Source organism: Plectropomus leopardus, chromosome 9 (genome assembly GCF_008729295.1).
Source record: "Plectropomus leopardus isolate mb chromosome 9, YSFRI_Pleo_2.0, whole genome shotgun sequence".
Classification (NCBI taxonomy): Eukaryota; Metazoa; Chordata; class Actinopteri; order Perciformes; family Serranidae; genus Plectropomus; species Plectropomus leopardus.
Window position 1 is genome coordinate 21140319 of NC_056471.1, and position 16450 is coordinate 21156768.

Here is a 16450-nt window from a genome sequence, read left to right on the forward strand (position 1 = left end):
TTGTAAATCTTTTAATACAGAAAATTCAAATTTCTTCTCAAATATCCATTTTATATTGCTGTGTAAACATCTCCATAATTTCTCCTTCAAAAAACGTATTATTCAAGTTTCCCACCAAAAACTACATTTGACAACTTTACATCATGAGGATGTTAGAATTTAAGTTCAGCCAATGTTCATCTGAACTGAACAGATTAAACACATAATAAGGTAACTCAGTGCAACAAAAGCAACCAGCCGCTTACAGCTAACATGAACTACCTCCTCTCCTACGGATTTCAACGCTGACTGAAAAAAACTATAGTGATTCTACTGCGTCCTTTTTTCCCAGACAGCTTTCAGTACGCGCAAAGGTGCATGCCATCTTCTTTGTTGACTGGCTGATGTTTAGCCAACAAGGCGAATATCGGACCGTGTGTGGCTGGTAAATCATTGCATCCCTGAGTTGTACCGTCTGGATGTGTGTTGCTGTAAACTCACGGGGTACACAGGAGCCAAACTTGTGGGGAAACTCAGAGATGAGGTCATCATTTACTCTGTCCTTCATTGGGCCCAGTATGATCACAGGCCTTGTGTAGTGGACTGCAGTGGGAGATACAGGTACAGATACAGAGATACAGGTGAGAACACATGTAGAAATACTTTGACTAATCCTCGAAGTTTCAACAATCGCGAAGAAGTCACTCACTTTCCTGTCGAATGACGGGCTCATAGGAAAGAATCGTGTCCTCCTGTCCCTCTGTAGTGACACAAAAAGAAACCATCAGACATTTTTCATCTCATTTAAAGAAACATTATAAAGTTATCACGGCTTCTAAAACACTGGGAGGAATATTAATTTACAGATGTCATTTCACAGGTAAATTTAAGAACATCAACCGTATTATTCATCTATGTGGGCAGTGTAAAAGAAACCATGAGAAATTAAGGTGACTCACTCGAACTGCTTTCACTGTCACTTGTGTTGGATGTCAGGCATTCTGCAAAAGCACAAGAGAGCAAGTTGCAGATCATTTAAAAAAAAAAAAAAAAAAAAAGTAAAAATAAAAATAAAATCTCTTATGGGTGAAAATTATTTTCACCTGCCTCAAACAGCCGTTTGGGGGAAAAAAGCACTCTTTCTCAACATCTAGGCCATTTAAAAAAAGGGGATAAAAAAAAGCAGAAGTCTCGTTTGGCACGGCAGCCATGCTCTCACAATATTAGGGAAGTGGTTTTTAGGTGCAAGCAATAGGAAATTAAGTGTTTCCTGTGACAGTATCCCAAATGACCCACAATTCCCTGGCCAGTGTTTCCTATTGCTAGATCTGCGCCGCCTGTGGTAGCGGATCTCATATCAGGGAAAAGACAAAGAAAACATACAGGCTGTCCACAGGAGGGAGGCAGGAGCTGGCTGACTCGGGGGAACTGGAGGGAAAAAGTGTTTCCACCCAGGCAAAGTGACACTCTGCTGTGGTGACAGATAAACTCCAGCTCTGTGTGACCTTATCTGACAAAACTGTGCTAAACATTTATTGTAAAGACCCCGTGAGACGTTCGGGATAAGTGTAACGCTCACTCACCCTCCCCTGGGAATGCATATTTTATATGTGAATCTGAGGAGGTGTGTATGCCTGTGTCTGTGTGTGTCTGTGTGTGTGTGTGTGTGTGTGTGTCACTCTGAACTAAATGTGTGTGGTTTAGCATTCCCGGCTGGGTCTGCAGTGACAAAGCATTTTTCTCTCTGAGCTCAGGGGACAGCTGCTTGACACAGTACAACCACACACTTACTCAAACTCTTTGATCCATAAAAGTCATCGCTTAACCCTGGGAAGTCCTAGGTGTCCCGACAGGTGAGAGCAGAAACCAAGAGAAGAGAGCAGACAGGAAGAAGAAGAGGTTAGTGAGAGTCGGGGCAGAGAGGGAGAGGAGTGCTGTGTCGTGCTCGCCGGGCCCGCTGACACATGGCGCCGTGCTGTACTCATTAAGCCTGAGGCCCACTTTGTTCATAGTAAGCCACGGCCTTTCAATTACACAAGCCCAATCCCATTAGAACGGGATTTTGACCTGTTAAGTGTTAAAGCTTCAGTCCAGTTAATGAGATTCTTCTTGTTGTCGGTCAGTGACTGACTGCAGAATTGATCAGGACTTATACAAGGAGTAGCATCACCGTGTTAGAAGGCCTGTGTGTGTTAATGCAGCCACACACACACACACACACAGCTGGCAGCACACACTCCTCTGGAGCCCGTAGACAGATGCACAGACACACCAGAGAGAAGCCCACACCTCCAGCCTGATGCCGGCTCTTCATGTGGGGCGTCTCTCTGGGACAGTGAGAAAAGGGATGAGAGTGGTGCCGTCACACAAACCATCCCTGGAGGTGAGCGGAGAGATGAAAGTTGAGAGACAGAACTGAAGCATGAAGGGGGAGAGGACGGAAATAACACCACCACCACCACCACCACCACCACCCGCCCCTTGATCACACAGCTGGTACTCACGTTCAGACTCCACCAACTCCTGCACAATATTCTCCTTGCTCTTGTAAAACGGGAACTTGCGTGAGAGGTTGAAGCTTTTTTTGCGCTTTACTTTGACTGGCTGCTTGGCGATGTGTGGGTGAGAGGGGGAGGGGGGCAACGAGAGGGTGAAAACAAAAACAGAATGGGTTTCAATGAGGGTACTCGACACCCATGCAAAAGAAACAAATGAAATGCAAACAATACACGTCAAATAATGAAAATGAGAAGCAGGTAATGGGTGGAAATGAACGGCATATCAATGTGACGGAAACAGGCTTCTCTTTAACTTAAACACGTACCATTTTCATTGTACACACACAACATTACAGCTGATTTATACTTCTGCAAATTACATCTGACAGATCGGCCTCTGACAACCGTACAGACATTTCTGTAAGTGCACATTTCTTCACCGATTTTCAACCAAATTTGTATAATAATGTGTGTCGATAAACTGTCGTGGGGATAAACGTCTATTTATCTAACAAGTGCCTAGATATCCCTCTTCCCCCCCATGGCGACACTCCTCTAAATAACGTAAATTAGTCATTTCGCCGGCTCTCAGGCAGTTTCTTCGACTACAGGCTGTGCTCCTGCATTTTCATTTTGCCCGCCGCCAGCCACGGCCTCAAAGGTACACAGCTGATAACGAGCGACACCCACCCTTCTCTCTGTCTCTCATACTCAGATCGAAATCATATCAAACGGTAAACTAGGCTGTGCTGATCGAATATAAACCCAGACTATGTTACTGCACTGCCTATTTCTCACCTAAAATGTTTTCAGAAACGTATTTTAAAGCCCCGTTTTGCCAGAATGGCGAGTTTGTGAACAGGAAGCGGGCATCACACTGCCTCCAGCACAGTGAAAACAGAGGCCGAAAAAAAAGATTTAACTGTAAAACTAATCAGCTCTGATCAAATGTAAACCAAGAGCTGCATATTTGTCACTTAAAATGTTTTCAGAAATGTGTTTTAGCTTAACTGGAATACGAGATTGCCGGCTGCGATCAAGTACACGTTTCCCGCCAGCGGGCCGAATGCATTCTGGTAGTTGTAGGTTTTCTACCTCTGGAGCAAAAACATCCTTTTTCTCTCTTTTCTCTGGTCATGTAGCATCAATTTCAAAAGTATTTGCGTCTTTCTGCTGCAGAGACAGCCTAGTCTTATGTGAGGGTCTTCTTTACATTAGTGAAATACTTCTTTAATATCACTGAGTGCACGAGCTGTGGAGGTTACCGGGACCTCTGTCATCGCCACGGAGCTTCTGTGTAATCTATACAGTAATACGAGCGCTTTTTGTGCTCGCTTCAGTGAGCAGGTGCTGGTCTCTTTCCCACACTCAGGGGGAAGTAGGCCATCTCCCTGGGAGCCCAGCAGCAGCTCTGAAGACAGCCTCTCTGGCACCAGGGCAGGCAGCAGCTGGCCCTCTACACTTACCCTGTTAGAGTCAATCATGCCTGTCCTGGCGTGGAACTTGACTGTTTTTAACCTGGCCCGCTCTTTCTTCTCCACTCTGAGGGGGAAAAAAAAGGGATAAGTTTAGGCTGGACCTGAACGGTGGTAGTCCAGTTGTCAGGCGTCAGCGGAGCGAGCGTACCTTTTCTTGCTCGGAATGACCCCAATCTGCTCGCTCTCTCCATGTGGTGTGACCAGCCTCGCCTGCCACCACTCGTCGTCAGAAGCATTTATGACATGGAGGATGTCCCCGTAAGAGAAGCTCAGGCCTTGGCTGGGCAGGCAGCTGTCCCTCGTTCGGTCGTAGTCAAACAAAGCTCTGCAAAAACAAAAGACTACTGTTACACTCCTTTTATCTTTAATTTGTGTCGAGAGATTCGACATGCACCAAGATCAAATTACTCTGTGTCACAGTTGGCACAAAATGGCAGATATGAATTTCATGCGTTACATTACTGGCCACTTTTTCCTATTATTTCACATTTTGCATGTGGGCAGAGGCTTGACTTATTAACAATATGTTAAAACGTCTCATGTCTATCTTATGACTCATAATGACTCAGTGCCATTTCACTGGAGGTGTACCTTGTGTGATTTCATGTGACGAATTAACTGACTGATTGATATTTAATATTATATTTTCTGAGCCCTCAGTTCAGATTTGAGTGGGTATGTTTGCTCAAAAGATGCTTTGCTTTGTCTCGTTCTGGCACTTCACATTGCCGCCTTCAATGACTGCCAACGTCTTAAAACATATAATGAAACGTACTAGTTTTGATCTGCGTGTGGGAAAAATGAACATGTCAAAGTGTCAGCTAATATTGGCCCATCACAGATGTATCGGTATCGGCTTATGTGTTGTCCAATATGCACAATATTAAAAATTGAGTTTTTTACAAAGCAAAAGGCAGACAAAAGGTGCTTAGAGTAATTTAGAATAATCAAATTAAATTCATTGTATTAGTGCCCTGATGTCATTTTTCACCATAAAAGTTATTGTTAAACTGTAAAATATCAAGCCTCCATTTCACATCTTTTTTTGCAAGTATGTGATAATATATGTAATATCCGCTGGTATATCAATATTGGAATTTTTATGCTACCCAATATTGGCCCCAAAAATCCAGTATCCGTTGGGCTCTAAAAAGCGTGTCCATTCCTGATTAAAAGCTCAGTTTTCTCTGCCTACTTTTCTCTTTGTGGAAGACATCCTGAGAAAGTACTTGTCTTTAAGTTGTTTATTTCTCAGACCGTCGTCTCTCGTCTTGTCCCTCCCATGTGTGTATCTCATGGGAAGTTTTAATGCTCATCAAAATGCACAGATCTGATTGGAGTAGCATCGCCTGAGATGATTTCATGCATGTTATTGGTCTGTGAGTCTCCTGGTTGCTAAAAGCAGATACCCTGTGAATAGTCTGCAACCAAGACCCTCCATCACGCTGGCTTTGAATTGTTATATAGAACCAAACAACGGCGTCACAACGTGCCTTTAAATAGCATGTCGGCATAACACAACAGCATAGGCCGCTAGTGTGACGTGTGACATGCATCAGCAGTATTTTCTAAACAATAACAATACCATGACACGGCAATAACAATCATTTACCATCCCTGTTACGTCTGAGCTGATCCTCTCCTTGGAGTGTAAGGAGCTCATTGTCTCCCCATTTTGAGGACATTTTCAGTTGCTGTTAATCTTCTGAGTTTGCTGCCAACTGCTGCTAACTGCTTTTTAAATCTCCCAGCAGTGAGTTTCACACATAACGCGTCTTTTAAACCTCACTCTCTCCCGTCCTGCTGTCTGTCCCTTTTTACGCAGGGGTCGCTTCAGTGCTGTTAGTACCTCTGATGCCAGCTTAAAGGCAAGAACTGTGGAATAACGGCACAACATTCCTGCCCTGAAAAGGCAGTGTAAAAGGGGCTATGGAAATGCTCAGTCAAAACTTAATGATACATTTATTGCTTATGTGTCCAGATAGGATGTTGTGTGTGTCTGGGCCTGGGGGATGGAGAGAAATGGCGAGTTAACAGGGGGATGCATTTTTCTAATTTCACTAACAAGGGAAATGGCATCCCCCATTGTCCACCCTCAAACCACCCACAAACATAAGGTGCAAAGCAATGCCACATCCAGTGTTTCCCACGTGCTGCTGTAGCTGACCTGATGCAGGTCTTTTTTTTGTTTAAATCTTATGTGTGTCCCTATTTTATCGTTCTGTATCGCCTCTCCATATCAGGATGTTGAAAGGAGCACACGCAGAACTCTTGATGAATTCTGTTTTCCCTCAACAGCCAGTTTGAGCAGTTGGAGTCGCGGGGTGGATAACCCCGCGGGGTGGAGAGCTGATGAGAGGAGCAGCTGCTGATCAAAGCAAACTTTTAGACCGAGCAGAATAAAAGGTTAAGTTTCACTTTCACTGTGACTGGCGTTGTGCTGCTCAGTGCGTGCACAAAGTACGCTCTGTGCTCCAAGAGTTTGATGCAATAAATAACTGAACGGTGTATGTATTCCTATGGTGCTGATAATGAACCCTCCATCTCCAAAAACATAAAATCCATACATGGCAGTAAGTTTTTATTTGTGGCGGCCCGCCACAAATAAATGAATGAATGAGTGTTCACAATTAAATGTGTGGGAAAACCTGCTACAACTTATTTCAGTATAATAAAGCATGCCATTCATGCGTTTCCGCTTGGCCTTTCCATCTGCTGATGCCACATAGTTTCCACTACAGACAAACACTGTTTATTGTCTGTCTGAGTGCGACAGTGTCTCGTCGAGCAGGTAAACCCACAGTCATTTCTCAAATACCTGCTTTACAGGTTTTACCTTTACTTGACCTACAAGCCTATATCTACAGGTCACATCCACAGGTCATATAAACCAAGGTCCAGTGGAGAGATCTGTTGTAGTGAAAATACATTTTTTACACCCAGTTAAAGATTTTGGCTGAAGTATTCCTGCCAACTGAAACTGCAGCAATAAGTAAACAGTGCTGCAGAAACTATCATGATGCAATCTAATGGAGGCTTATCTGCTTGTGTGCTTAGTGAGGAAACAAGTGCACTTTTAACATGGGAACAAGTGCACTTTTAGCACGGGAACAAGTGCACTTTTAGCACAGGGTGACAAGTGATATTCAAATTACCAGCCTTATAGCACCTTGACACAATTACGGAGACTTTGGGAGAGAGTGTGAGCACATGTGACACTGTTATTTTTTTCCTTTTGAAAACACCTTAGAGGTTTAACGCCTCCACATTCCTGAGGCTGGGCTGGGAGGGCATGGCGGCTCCTGCATCAGCCGGCTAGCTAGACAGCTTTTCCTACATAACTGTGGGCTTAGTCACCCACTGCACAGGAGCAGGCTAGGCTCTACATGCCTCGTAGGAGCCTATCTATAAGAGAGGAGTGAGTCAGACTGGTTAACACTCCTCTCTCTTTAGCGGCCGTCCAATGAGATAACACCCATATACTTTTGATATATCTGGGTAAGGTCCATTGCTGTTGAACTTGAGCTAAATCAATCAAGTAATGTAGCTATTAGGCTTAGGTTAAGTGAAGCGCATTAGTGCTTCAGCAGAAATATGGCGAAGCACTTGGACTATGGAGTTACATCACACAGTCCTTTCACCTTGAACCGATGCGAGTCCTTTGTGAGTCGCCTGCTTTTACGTGAGCAGGATGCCACCTGTTTTAATTCCTAAATGAGCCTCCATCCAGTTTGGCGACCGGCCCAAAGTGTCATAACGCAGGTCACTTCGACAAGCCCCGCTGTCAATCGACATTACACAAAGCAGAGTCAATGTCATACGTGACATCAAAACAACAACAGGGGATGTCCGTCCATCAACTTTATGGTGGTGATGAACTACATCAACCCAATGCCCTAAATTAAATGTTACCCTACAAGAAGCTCAGTGCGAGGCATCGTGTTTTATCGTATGATCTATGAGATGTACGTCATGCTGCTGTTTTGACAGCGTGGCTGCTCTTTGACGACACGTGCTTCCAGGCTTTACTCTCCCCCACAGGCAGGTGGAGGTTTATTATGCAAGAGAGGCTATTTTGACAACAGATCTTAGAATGTGATGTTGTGAGTGCAAGCATTACTGTGTATGTGTGTGTGCGCTTCAGCTTTACCTGACATAGAGGGAGCGTTTCTCACTGGTGCGCAGGGAGCCTGATCCAGAACTCATGCTGCTGTTCATCATCTGCTCCCTCAGGTCGTGGATCTTGGACTCAAAGCGACTGTACTCTGCAGGGAGAAAACACAACAAACTGTGTCAAAAATAGGTCCTCGAGCATGTACTATCACTTTGGGCTTTAAAGTTTATACACCCAAGGTTAAGGCTGTATTATCTAATAGCAGGGTTGGGTGCCAAACTCAGTACATGGTAGCAACCGAATTACATCAGTACTAGCGAGTGCTGATTCACAACACGTAAAATCAATCGGTGCCAAAGGCCAGAGTCTAAGAGTCCCAGGATGTGGAAGTACCGCTGTGTGTCCCAAAGCCGCCGGTGGAACTCTGTAACCGGCTTCCCAGCTTTGCAGAAAGGGACAACGGGGCTCAGTGATTGTGTGTTTTTAAATAACATACTTTTTTTCCACATATTTGTCAATTGGTGCCTTAACAGAGAGAAAGAGAGACGAGTAGACACACAGACAGATGCTCCGTGTGTGATAAGACAAGAAGAGATTTGCTTGTTGACTGCAGTTTTTTAAATTACAGTTTTGATATTAGCTTAAACAAAGAGTGAAGTACCGGTTTTAAGGTAAACCATGGTATGAAAATGGATACTGTATAATACTGTGTGTATTTTTTTTTAAAATAAACAACCATATAGAGAATATCACCTTTATCTTAGGTATTTCTAAAACGGAAACTTTTTACCCATACTTCAATTTTAAAAAAATGATTTCAAGATTCAATTATAGCAATAAAGTGTTTGTTCAACCAAAAAAAACCCTTTCTGTTTGCATTCCTTTAATTGTTAATATAACTGATAACTGTGATACTTTGAGATTTTTATCATACTGTGAAAATCTCATAATGTTACAACCCTCTGTGCTGGTATCAAATTTGCAGCACCGGCACCAGTACAAGATCAAATGTGAATAGTACCCCACCCTATCCAGTGGGGGCCTACAGTGCGTTGGACTCTGCCCTCTTGTTTCTCAGGGAATCTGGAGGTATGTGAGTGTCTCAGCTGGCGCTGCAGTGAGCCTGAGTGAACAGAGGAAAAGTTCAGCAAATCCTTAGGCTGAATAATGACCCCAGGAACAGATGGTTTATCACAGATCTGCCTTACACACCCAGTAATGTCTCATGTCAGGTAATTAATTACACAGATTAATTAAGTTCAACATGGGCTCTTTAGTGTGGTTAAAAAAAGGGAAGGCCTCCAACAATTTCAAATGCATGACCATTTGTCATAGGTGTGTAAATCCAGTTGCTGCTCAGGAGCACGGGGGATGATAAATGAATCCACCTGGGCCTCCTCATTAAGAATGCTCTCATTAGCCCGCTGTGCGCAGCCAGCTCTGTGCCCGAGCTGCTAGAACGAGCTAGGCCACCGCGCCACACAGCACACGGCAAGATAAACAGAGCGGCAGATGCAGCTAGAAAAACAAGTAGGCTAGGTCGCTCATGTGATCACACAAAGGAGGAATTGGGAGCACAAAAAAACAGCACGGTGAGCAACCAATTTTTACATACATCAGTTTTTACAATCTTATCTCAGTTAGAATTAAGTGCTCAGGACATTTTACAGTACTGTGCTCAAGTCTTAGGCTACCTTAAACTTTGTTATTTTAGCAAGGTTGTAATGATCAGAAATATTTATTTCTCAGTGGTATCTTTACTAAAATACGACCAGAACATACAGGAAACATTTCACAGTATTAAAAACACAAATATTTCAAGTAAACAAAACTTTAAGAGACTAAAGTTGCAGATATTTGGTGTAACATCCCTTTCCACTTAGCATGTCTTGAGCTCTCTTGGGCAGACAGTATGAGATTTATAATACTAATCTTCAGGATGCATTAAAGATGTGTGCAAAACTCAATATTGATCGTTTGAGCTACCTTTTGTTATAGTTTCCGTGTTTCACACCAAATATTGACTTAAGTCTGAAGAAGCAATTTTGTTTTGACTTTTTTGATGCTTTAATAAATATTCATATGTTCTCTTTACAACTTCTCCAATGCTACAAATCTATGGTGGCTTAAGACTTTAACAGTACTGTAGCTGTATATGATCTACTAGAATCACATCATTAACGGCATGTAATAACCGACGCTATTGCTCCAATGAGACAACGTATCTATGTCTTCATCATAATTATCCTGCAAAAGAGTGCCAGAGAATATCATCTACATTTATTCTGCATATCTGTCTCTTACTGCCATGCCTTCAGGGTTGACTCCTACCTTGCAGCTTAATCATCCATAGCTGACAACACTTCCTGTAACGTGAACAACAAGAGGTCAAAGTCCAAATTCCGTTCGAACAAACCTACAACGAGCAGCCTTGAAAAACAAATACTCGTGCCTACAAAGATGATTTAGCCGAAGTAAGTCCAAGCTCCCGGAACATTCGGGACAGGTGCAAAAACAAGCTTCAGGTCGCTGAACTTTCACCCCCCCCCTGCCGAAACCTAAAGGGGATTCAAAGCAAACACGAATCCTGCCCTGGGCCTCATGCCAGCTCTCCACCCTGCTCTCTGCTCAAAGGGTTAACAATACAGCAGGGTGACGCTGCAAGGTGAGGTAACCAGACACCGCCTGACTGCCTGTAACCAGGAGCAACGTCCCAACACTCCTCCAACGGTGACAGCACATGTGGAAACAGCCATTCAGACGACTCCACTTGGCTCTCAGGCAGAGGAGACGTGAGAGAATGGCGGCCTGGGAGAGGAGGGGTTTTAGGAACAAGACAAAGAGTTGCTGAGGAGAGCGAGCAGTCGTCATGTCCCCTTTCACAATAACCTGAAGGGCTAGCTGAGAGCTGAGCCGGTGAGTGACAGTAGCACTACGAGAAACACAGGTGGAAGAGCTAAACACTTCGCCTGTTCACATTCCAGAAGTGATTCATCCAAACACTGTGGACTTTCAGGAGGAGCACTGATCTACAACCAGAGTTAAGCCTATGTTGGGAGTTAGGGCGGGAATCATGAGCTAACCCATAAATTTCTGCCGCGCCTCGTTGTTAATGGCGTCATCAGAGTACGGGCAATTCTGCAAAACATTCATCTCCATACAGTATAACTGTATAACAGAATAAGGAAACACATGGCAATTTCTGACCAATCTACAGCATTTACTTCCTTTATAATGTAATGCTTTCAGTTTCCAGTAAGTTGTGTATAAAGAAACTAAAGGAAGTTTACACCTGTTACCTGAAAAGGAAGGATACTCCCAGTGCTTTAACAGACAGTACTGTGATACTGGAGGATGAGCCACAGGAGAACGACACATTACACCGAAACCTGAGTTCTGTATTGACTGCCTGTCCCACCTCGAATATCAAGCACACAGAGTAACAGCGAGGGCAAGGAATCTTTCACATGCGCCTTGATTGAGAGGCAATCAGATAAAAACTAATACAAATCCAAGTCACACCTGAAGCAGCAGCATTCAGCCCTTACATCACTCACAAGTACGCTGTGAAATCTGACAAGCTGATTTTACTTTAACAAATCTAGGAAATTGATTGCCTTGAAAAATGTAAGTAAACATAACTATTAGTCGTTATTTATGTTTATTTTATATATTGGCCGTGGAGGTAAACGCAGCTCCGCTGTGCTTGCTGACGACAGTTGAGGAGCTGAAGCAGGAATGGATAACAATCGGTTAGGTTCAGGGTAAGAATATTAGGAAAGAGATTGTGGATAAAATAATATAATCCTGACACGTTTCTAGACTTTCCAAAGTGCAATGATCAAACTCTGATAGTGAACTGAGTCATTTTGAGTCAGTTGTGTGACACTTTAGTCTAGCTGCTTCAAGCTGCAAAGCAAGTCATTCAGGAGGTCACAGAAACGACGGCAGCAAATATATAAAATTTCATTAAGTCTGTTGTGCAGATCATTTTGGTTTACTATATCAGCTATGGCAAGCTATGACATATGCACATCTTGACAGAGTTGTTTTTACTCTCAATGCCAGAATAGGGGAATTGCAGATTTAAATTACTGCAGTGGGAAAAAGGCAAAGGTCACAGGTTAAATAAATGACCATAGTAACATCATCCAAAAAGAAAAAAATGTGAAAATATTATATATTATTTTTTTTCTACTGAGCTAGGGAGCAAAAAGATGGGAAAGGAGAATGTATATGCGTGCTTTGCTCATGATGTACTACTATTTTGTAAAAATACACGGCTTGTTCAGACATCCTCTTCTTGTTTGTTTTGAGTTTTTAATATACAGAGTGAACAAAAATTTGAGCGCAAATAATTCAATTGCTGATCCCCTGAGCCATCGGACTGAAGCCAACCATGCCAATAAGTCAGCCGAGGCGTCGCAACTTTTAAGAGTTTTTTCGGTGTGTACCACCAGGTCTGAAAAAAAAATTCTAGGGGAAACACTGTTCATCATTGGCAAAATCTTCTTTATAATGACCAAGTTAAATCAGATTAACTTGGTTTACTAATGCTCAAAACACTTAGAACAAGGTTATTGCACTTGTCATTTTTAAGTAGCAACAACTTCACAATTAGGTAAATACATCAAAATCTTGAGTAAACAAATAGGTATAAAGTAAACATAAATTAATTTAATAGTTATATTTACTTTCCTTTTTCAAGATAATCGGTTTCCAAGATTATTTTACAAATAACTGAGATGTTACAGCGTAAGGATGGGGAAATTTAGGCAACTTCCCTAACTAATTGCTGGCCATATGCATGATAAAACTGATAAATGACTAAAAGCCCGCTAGAAGTGGTTGCCCTGGTGGTGTAGGGGTTAAGGTGCTGACCATGAACTGCATCATCCTCAGTTTGCATCCTGCCTGAGATCTTTGCTGCATGTCATTCTTCATCTGTTTCTGCCTTCATTTCCTGTCATGTTGTTCCTGTCAGCAAAAATTCATGTTTTTCTTCCATGGAACATTTAAAGTTGATGCAGGGTCCATGTTTGTAGTAGAACCCAAATCAATTGGGTATTTGACTCAGATTAAATGAACACCTGGAACTGATTTGAGTCATGAAATCAAAATGACATGAAGAATGGGTAAAGTCACGAATCCAAACTGATGCTTCCACTCTGCCTGTCATTATTTAACAAACAGCCAAAACAGAAATATAAAAAGCAAAATTCTGCACAACCTAGGCCTTTGTATTTGAAAGAACAATAATTCTAAACCCATTCTTGTCTCATCAATTCGGGCTGTAACCTACAGCAGTAAATGCTTTTATAAGGTTGAAATAGGCTAAATTATCTGACGGCACTTATAGCAAGTGTTACTCGTTTTTATAAGAATATAATAATTTGGGGTTGAAAAACAAAGGTTGACATGGATGCCTCAAAGCTTTAATTATTGCAAATATAAATGCTGTCCAAATCAGTACTGAAATGCTTCATTTTGTGTTGGTTTTTCACCAGTATACCAGTGAACTAAAAGAAGGTGGCAAGTGTCAGACACGAATGAAGCCAGTGTCCTCAGCGCAATCACTGACCGTCACTTCACGCTGTAAAACTGGCTGTCTGATGAGGGAAAAGGAACAAGTGAGACAAAATGCAGACCGTTATCTGCGGCCGGCAACTAAGGTGAAACTCTTGCTTTGCATCTATACATGAAGCCTTACTCGCTGCGCCCTATTATTAATAAGTTACAGAATAACAGTGTGCAACAGTCCACCTTCCACCTTCTTTTCCTTATCTCTCTCTCGCGCTCTCTCTCACACACACACACACACACACACACACACACACACACACACACACACACACACACACACACACACAGCAACACCAAGTCAAAACAAAAGTCAGGTCAGGTTCAGGTGCTCCTGTTGTGACTAAGCTTCAAATATAAAAAATGACATAGCTAATTATCATTTTAGCTTCAAAGCCCCTAAAATTGTATGTGGGACAGCCCTAAATGATACATCGATTTGGATTAGGAATGCGCGATAATATCAGCACATTATCGGTATCAGCAAATATTGGCTTCAAAATGAGACATCAGACTTGGCCAATATGCTGATTTCTGTCCATATCACAAACCATTTCTTTCAATTGACAAAGTGAATATGTACGAAAAATCAACCACAGGTTGAAGTATTTTTCTTGTTTTGCACAAATACATATATGTAAAAGCATTGTATTTTGTGTACTGGTGGGTCATCGTGATAACAGTATGTATAACATCATGTTAATTCCACTACAGAAGAGACTTGGTGATCACTAAAATTAGCCAGGGAAAAATATATTGAAATATATTAAAATATGATATTGATATTGATATTGATATTGATATTGATATTGATATTGCTATTGGCAAAATGAGTTGTTATATATTGACATTTGGGATACCGACAAAAAAATCCAATATTGTGCATCCCTAATCTGGGTCAATATATTGATTCAATGATCAACAATCCAATATCACTGATGCAGAGTGAAAACATTAATGTGTATCATCATCTTTAAGATACACTTCACATTACCATGGCACATCTGTCACGATTTTAATCCAAACACACCTCCTGACTAAACAACCAACAGCATTAGCAGCCTAGCACCAGGCCGATAAAAGCAGGCAGCCAAGAAAAAGACAATGAGGATATTTACTGATATTGTCTCATATCAATCAGTGGCCCCTGAATTGAACTGAATTGTATTGTGGCAGACTTTGTGATATCTGCAAATATTGTGCTGTTGTCCAAAGATTCAATACATCATATCGTGATGAAACTTGCGATTTACACCCTTGTTAATCATACCTAACAGGTTACGAATATGTATATGCCTTCTTGACTAATGCAACTCGTTACAGTGATCAACCTAACATCAATTATTCACAAACATTACTACTCACAAGCACACCGACGAAATGCTGGGAAACGGGAGTCCACAATTGTTAATGTTAAAACTCTGTCCCTTAAAGCACTTAATACACAAGAGCTAGCCTATATTTTTAGGAGTGACCCACAGGAAGAACAGACAGCTAATAGAAACTAGGACTATTCTGTATCTCTCACTCCCACTGCGTGTCCTCATTAGTCGTACAGCTTTTTTATTTTGGGGGGACGGTCGCTTCTCTTTTGATCCAGTTATGCAACACAGCAGGCATGTACTTGTAATGTGAGAGCGTGTTATGTTCGCGGGGATAGTCGAGCCACTGCAGACACCCCCCCCCCCAATAATATACTACAGGAGGAACATTAAGACCCTGGCTTAACTATTTCTACAAACGTCTGTAATGCATACTGGTGTGCTGAGGGGCCATTGAGTTTAACATTTCCTCCACGGCCCTCCTCCCATTTCCTACACGCAAAGATTTTTGTGTAATTACACTCCTTGATGGTGGGGCAAAGCAGTGTGTGGATATACACCCTTCACTTCCATTTCTCCCAGCTGAACGAGAGTTTAAGACTTGGTGATGCTCCAGTAAGCCACTGAGAGTCAGGGGGGCTCCTGCTGCAGCCTGTGTGCTCCGTTGTGGCTTCTTGTAGTCTTCAGTGCTGGCCCTCCATCAGAGGTCTGTGGACGCCCGGGCCCCGGCCCCTGAGAATACTCTCCAGGCAGTTTGCCCTGCACAAACCAGCACTCACCCTCCACTTCCTCCCCCCTGACAAATTCAACGACATGTCACACACCGCTTTAGGATGCCAGCAGAATTACTGGCAACAGATCTCAGGTCTCCAGTGGGGATGCAGGAAGTCAATCATTTGCCAGAGCTCGGCTCGTGTGTTTTGAGTAGTTAGGCATTGTGCACAAACAGATAAGTGTCCTTCATTGGGTTACAAAGGGGGCGCAGAGCTGAAAGCATGATTTGGTATGGAAGACAAAGGTCCCCTTCAACGAACCACATCGTTATTCAAGATGCTGCCTGATTGGTCTGGCATGCGAGACAACATGAACTGGACAAGAATGAGGCATTATAACCAGTATTTTGTAGCAGAAGGGAAATCTATACCGCCTTTCTGTCAGTTTTGATCTTAGTCTTTAGCTTAGCTTTGTGCCCATTCACTGATCCTGTTCCACCTCAATTTCAATGACCTTGGAGAGTTACTGGACATTTTAAGGCCTGGGTTTTGTACAAAGAGAAAGGACTATGGAGTGAAAGCATGCTACAACTCATGCCCCTTCACATTCCTGTCATAGTCCAACCTGAGAACTCAGCCGAGATCTAAAGCTCACAATATCCTTCCTATTGTTGTTACAGCATTACTGCAGCAAGTACACATGCAAAGAATTACAAAAGCACAGAGAAAAAAAAACCTCTGCAGCCAAAGTAGCTGTAACCTACAA

The 16450-nt window shown here is 42.5% G+C and overlaps 1 protein-coding gene across 6 annotated transcripts in view; it reads right to left on the minus strand.

Annotated features, from left to right (window-relative positions):
• dlg3 (discs, large homolog 3 (Drosophila)) overlaps window positions 1-16450 on the minus strand; it is a 103526-nt gene that overhangs the window by 5133 nt on the left and 81943 nt on the right. For 4 of the 6 annotated variants that reach the window (XM_042492724.1, XM_042492725.1, XM_042492723.1 and 1 more), the window contains 7 exons: window positions 8106-8220; window positions 4104-4280; window positions 3944-4019; window positions 2484-2583; window positions 939-980; window positions 689-739; window positions 481-582 (listed from right to left, as the gene is read on the minus strand). In XM_042492724.1, coding sequence (XP_042348658.1) covers window positions 481-582; window positions 689-739; window positions 939-980; window positions 2484-2583; window positions 3944-4019; window positions 4104-4280; window positions 8106-8220 — 663 coding nt within the window. Of the gene's footprint in view, window positions 1-480; window positions 583-688; window positions 740-938; window positions 981-1770; window positions 1817-2483; window positions 2584-3943; window positions 4020-4103; window positions 4281-8105; window positions 8221-16450 lie in introns of all 6 variants that reach the window. The other 2 variants (XM_042492727.1, XM_042492728.1) reach the window with 1 other exon arrangement.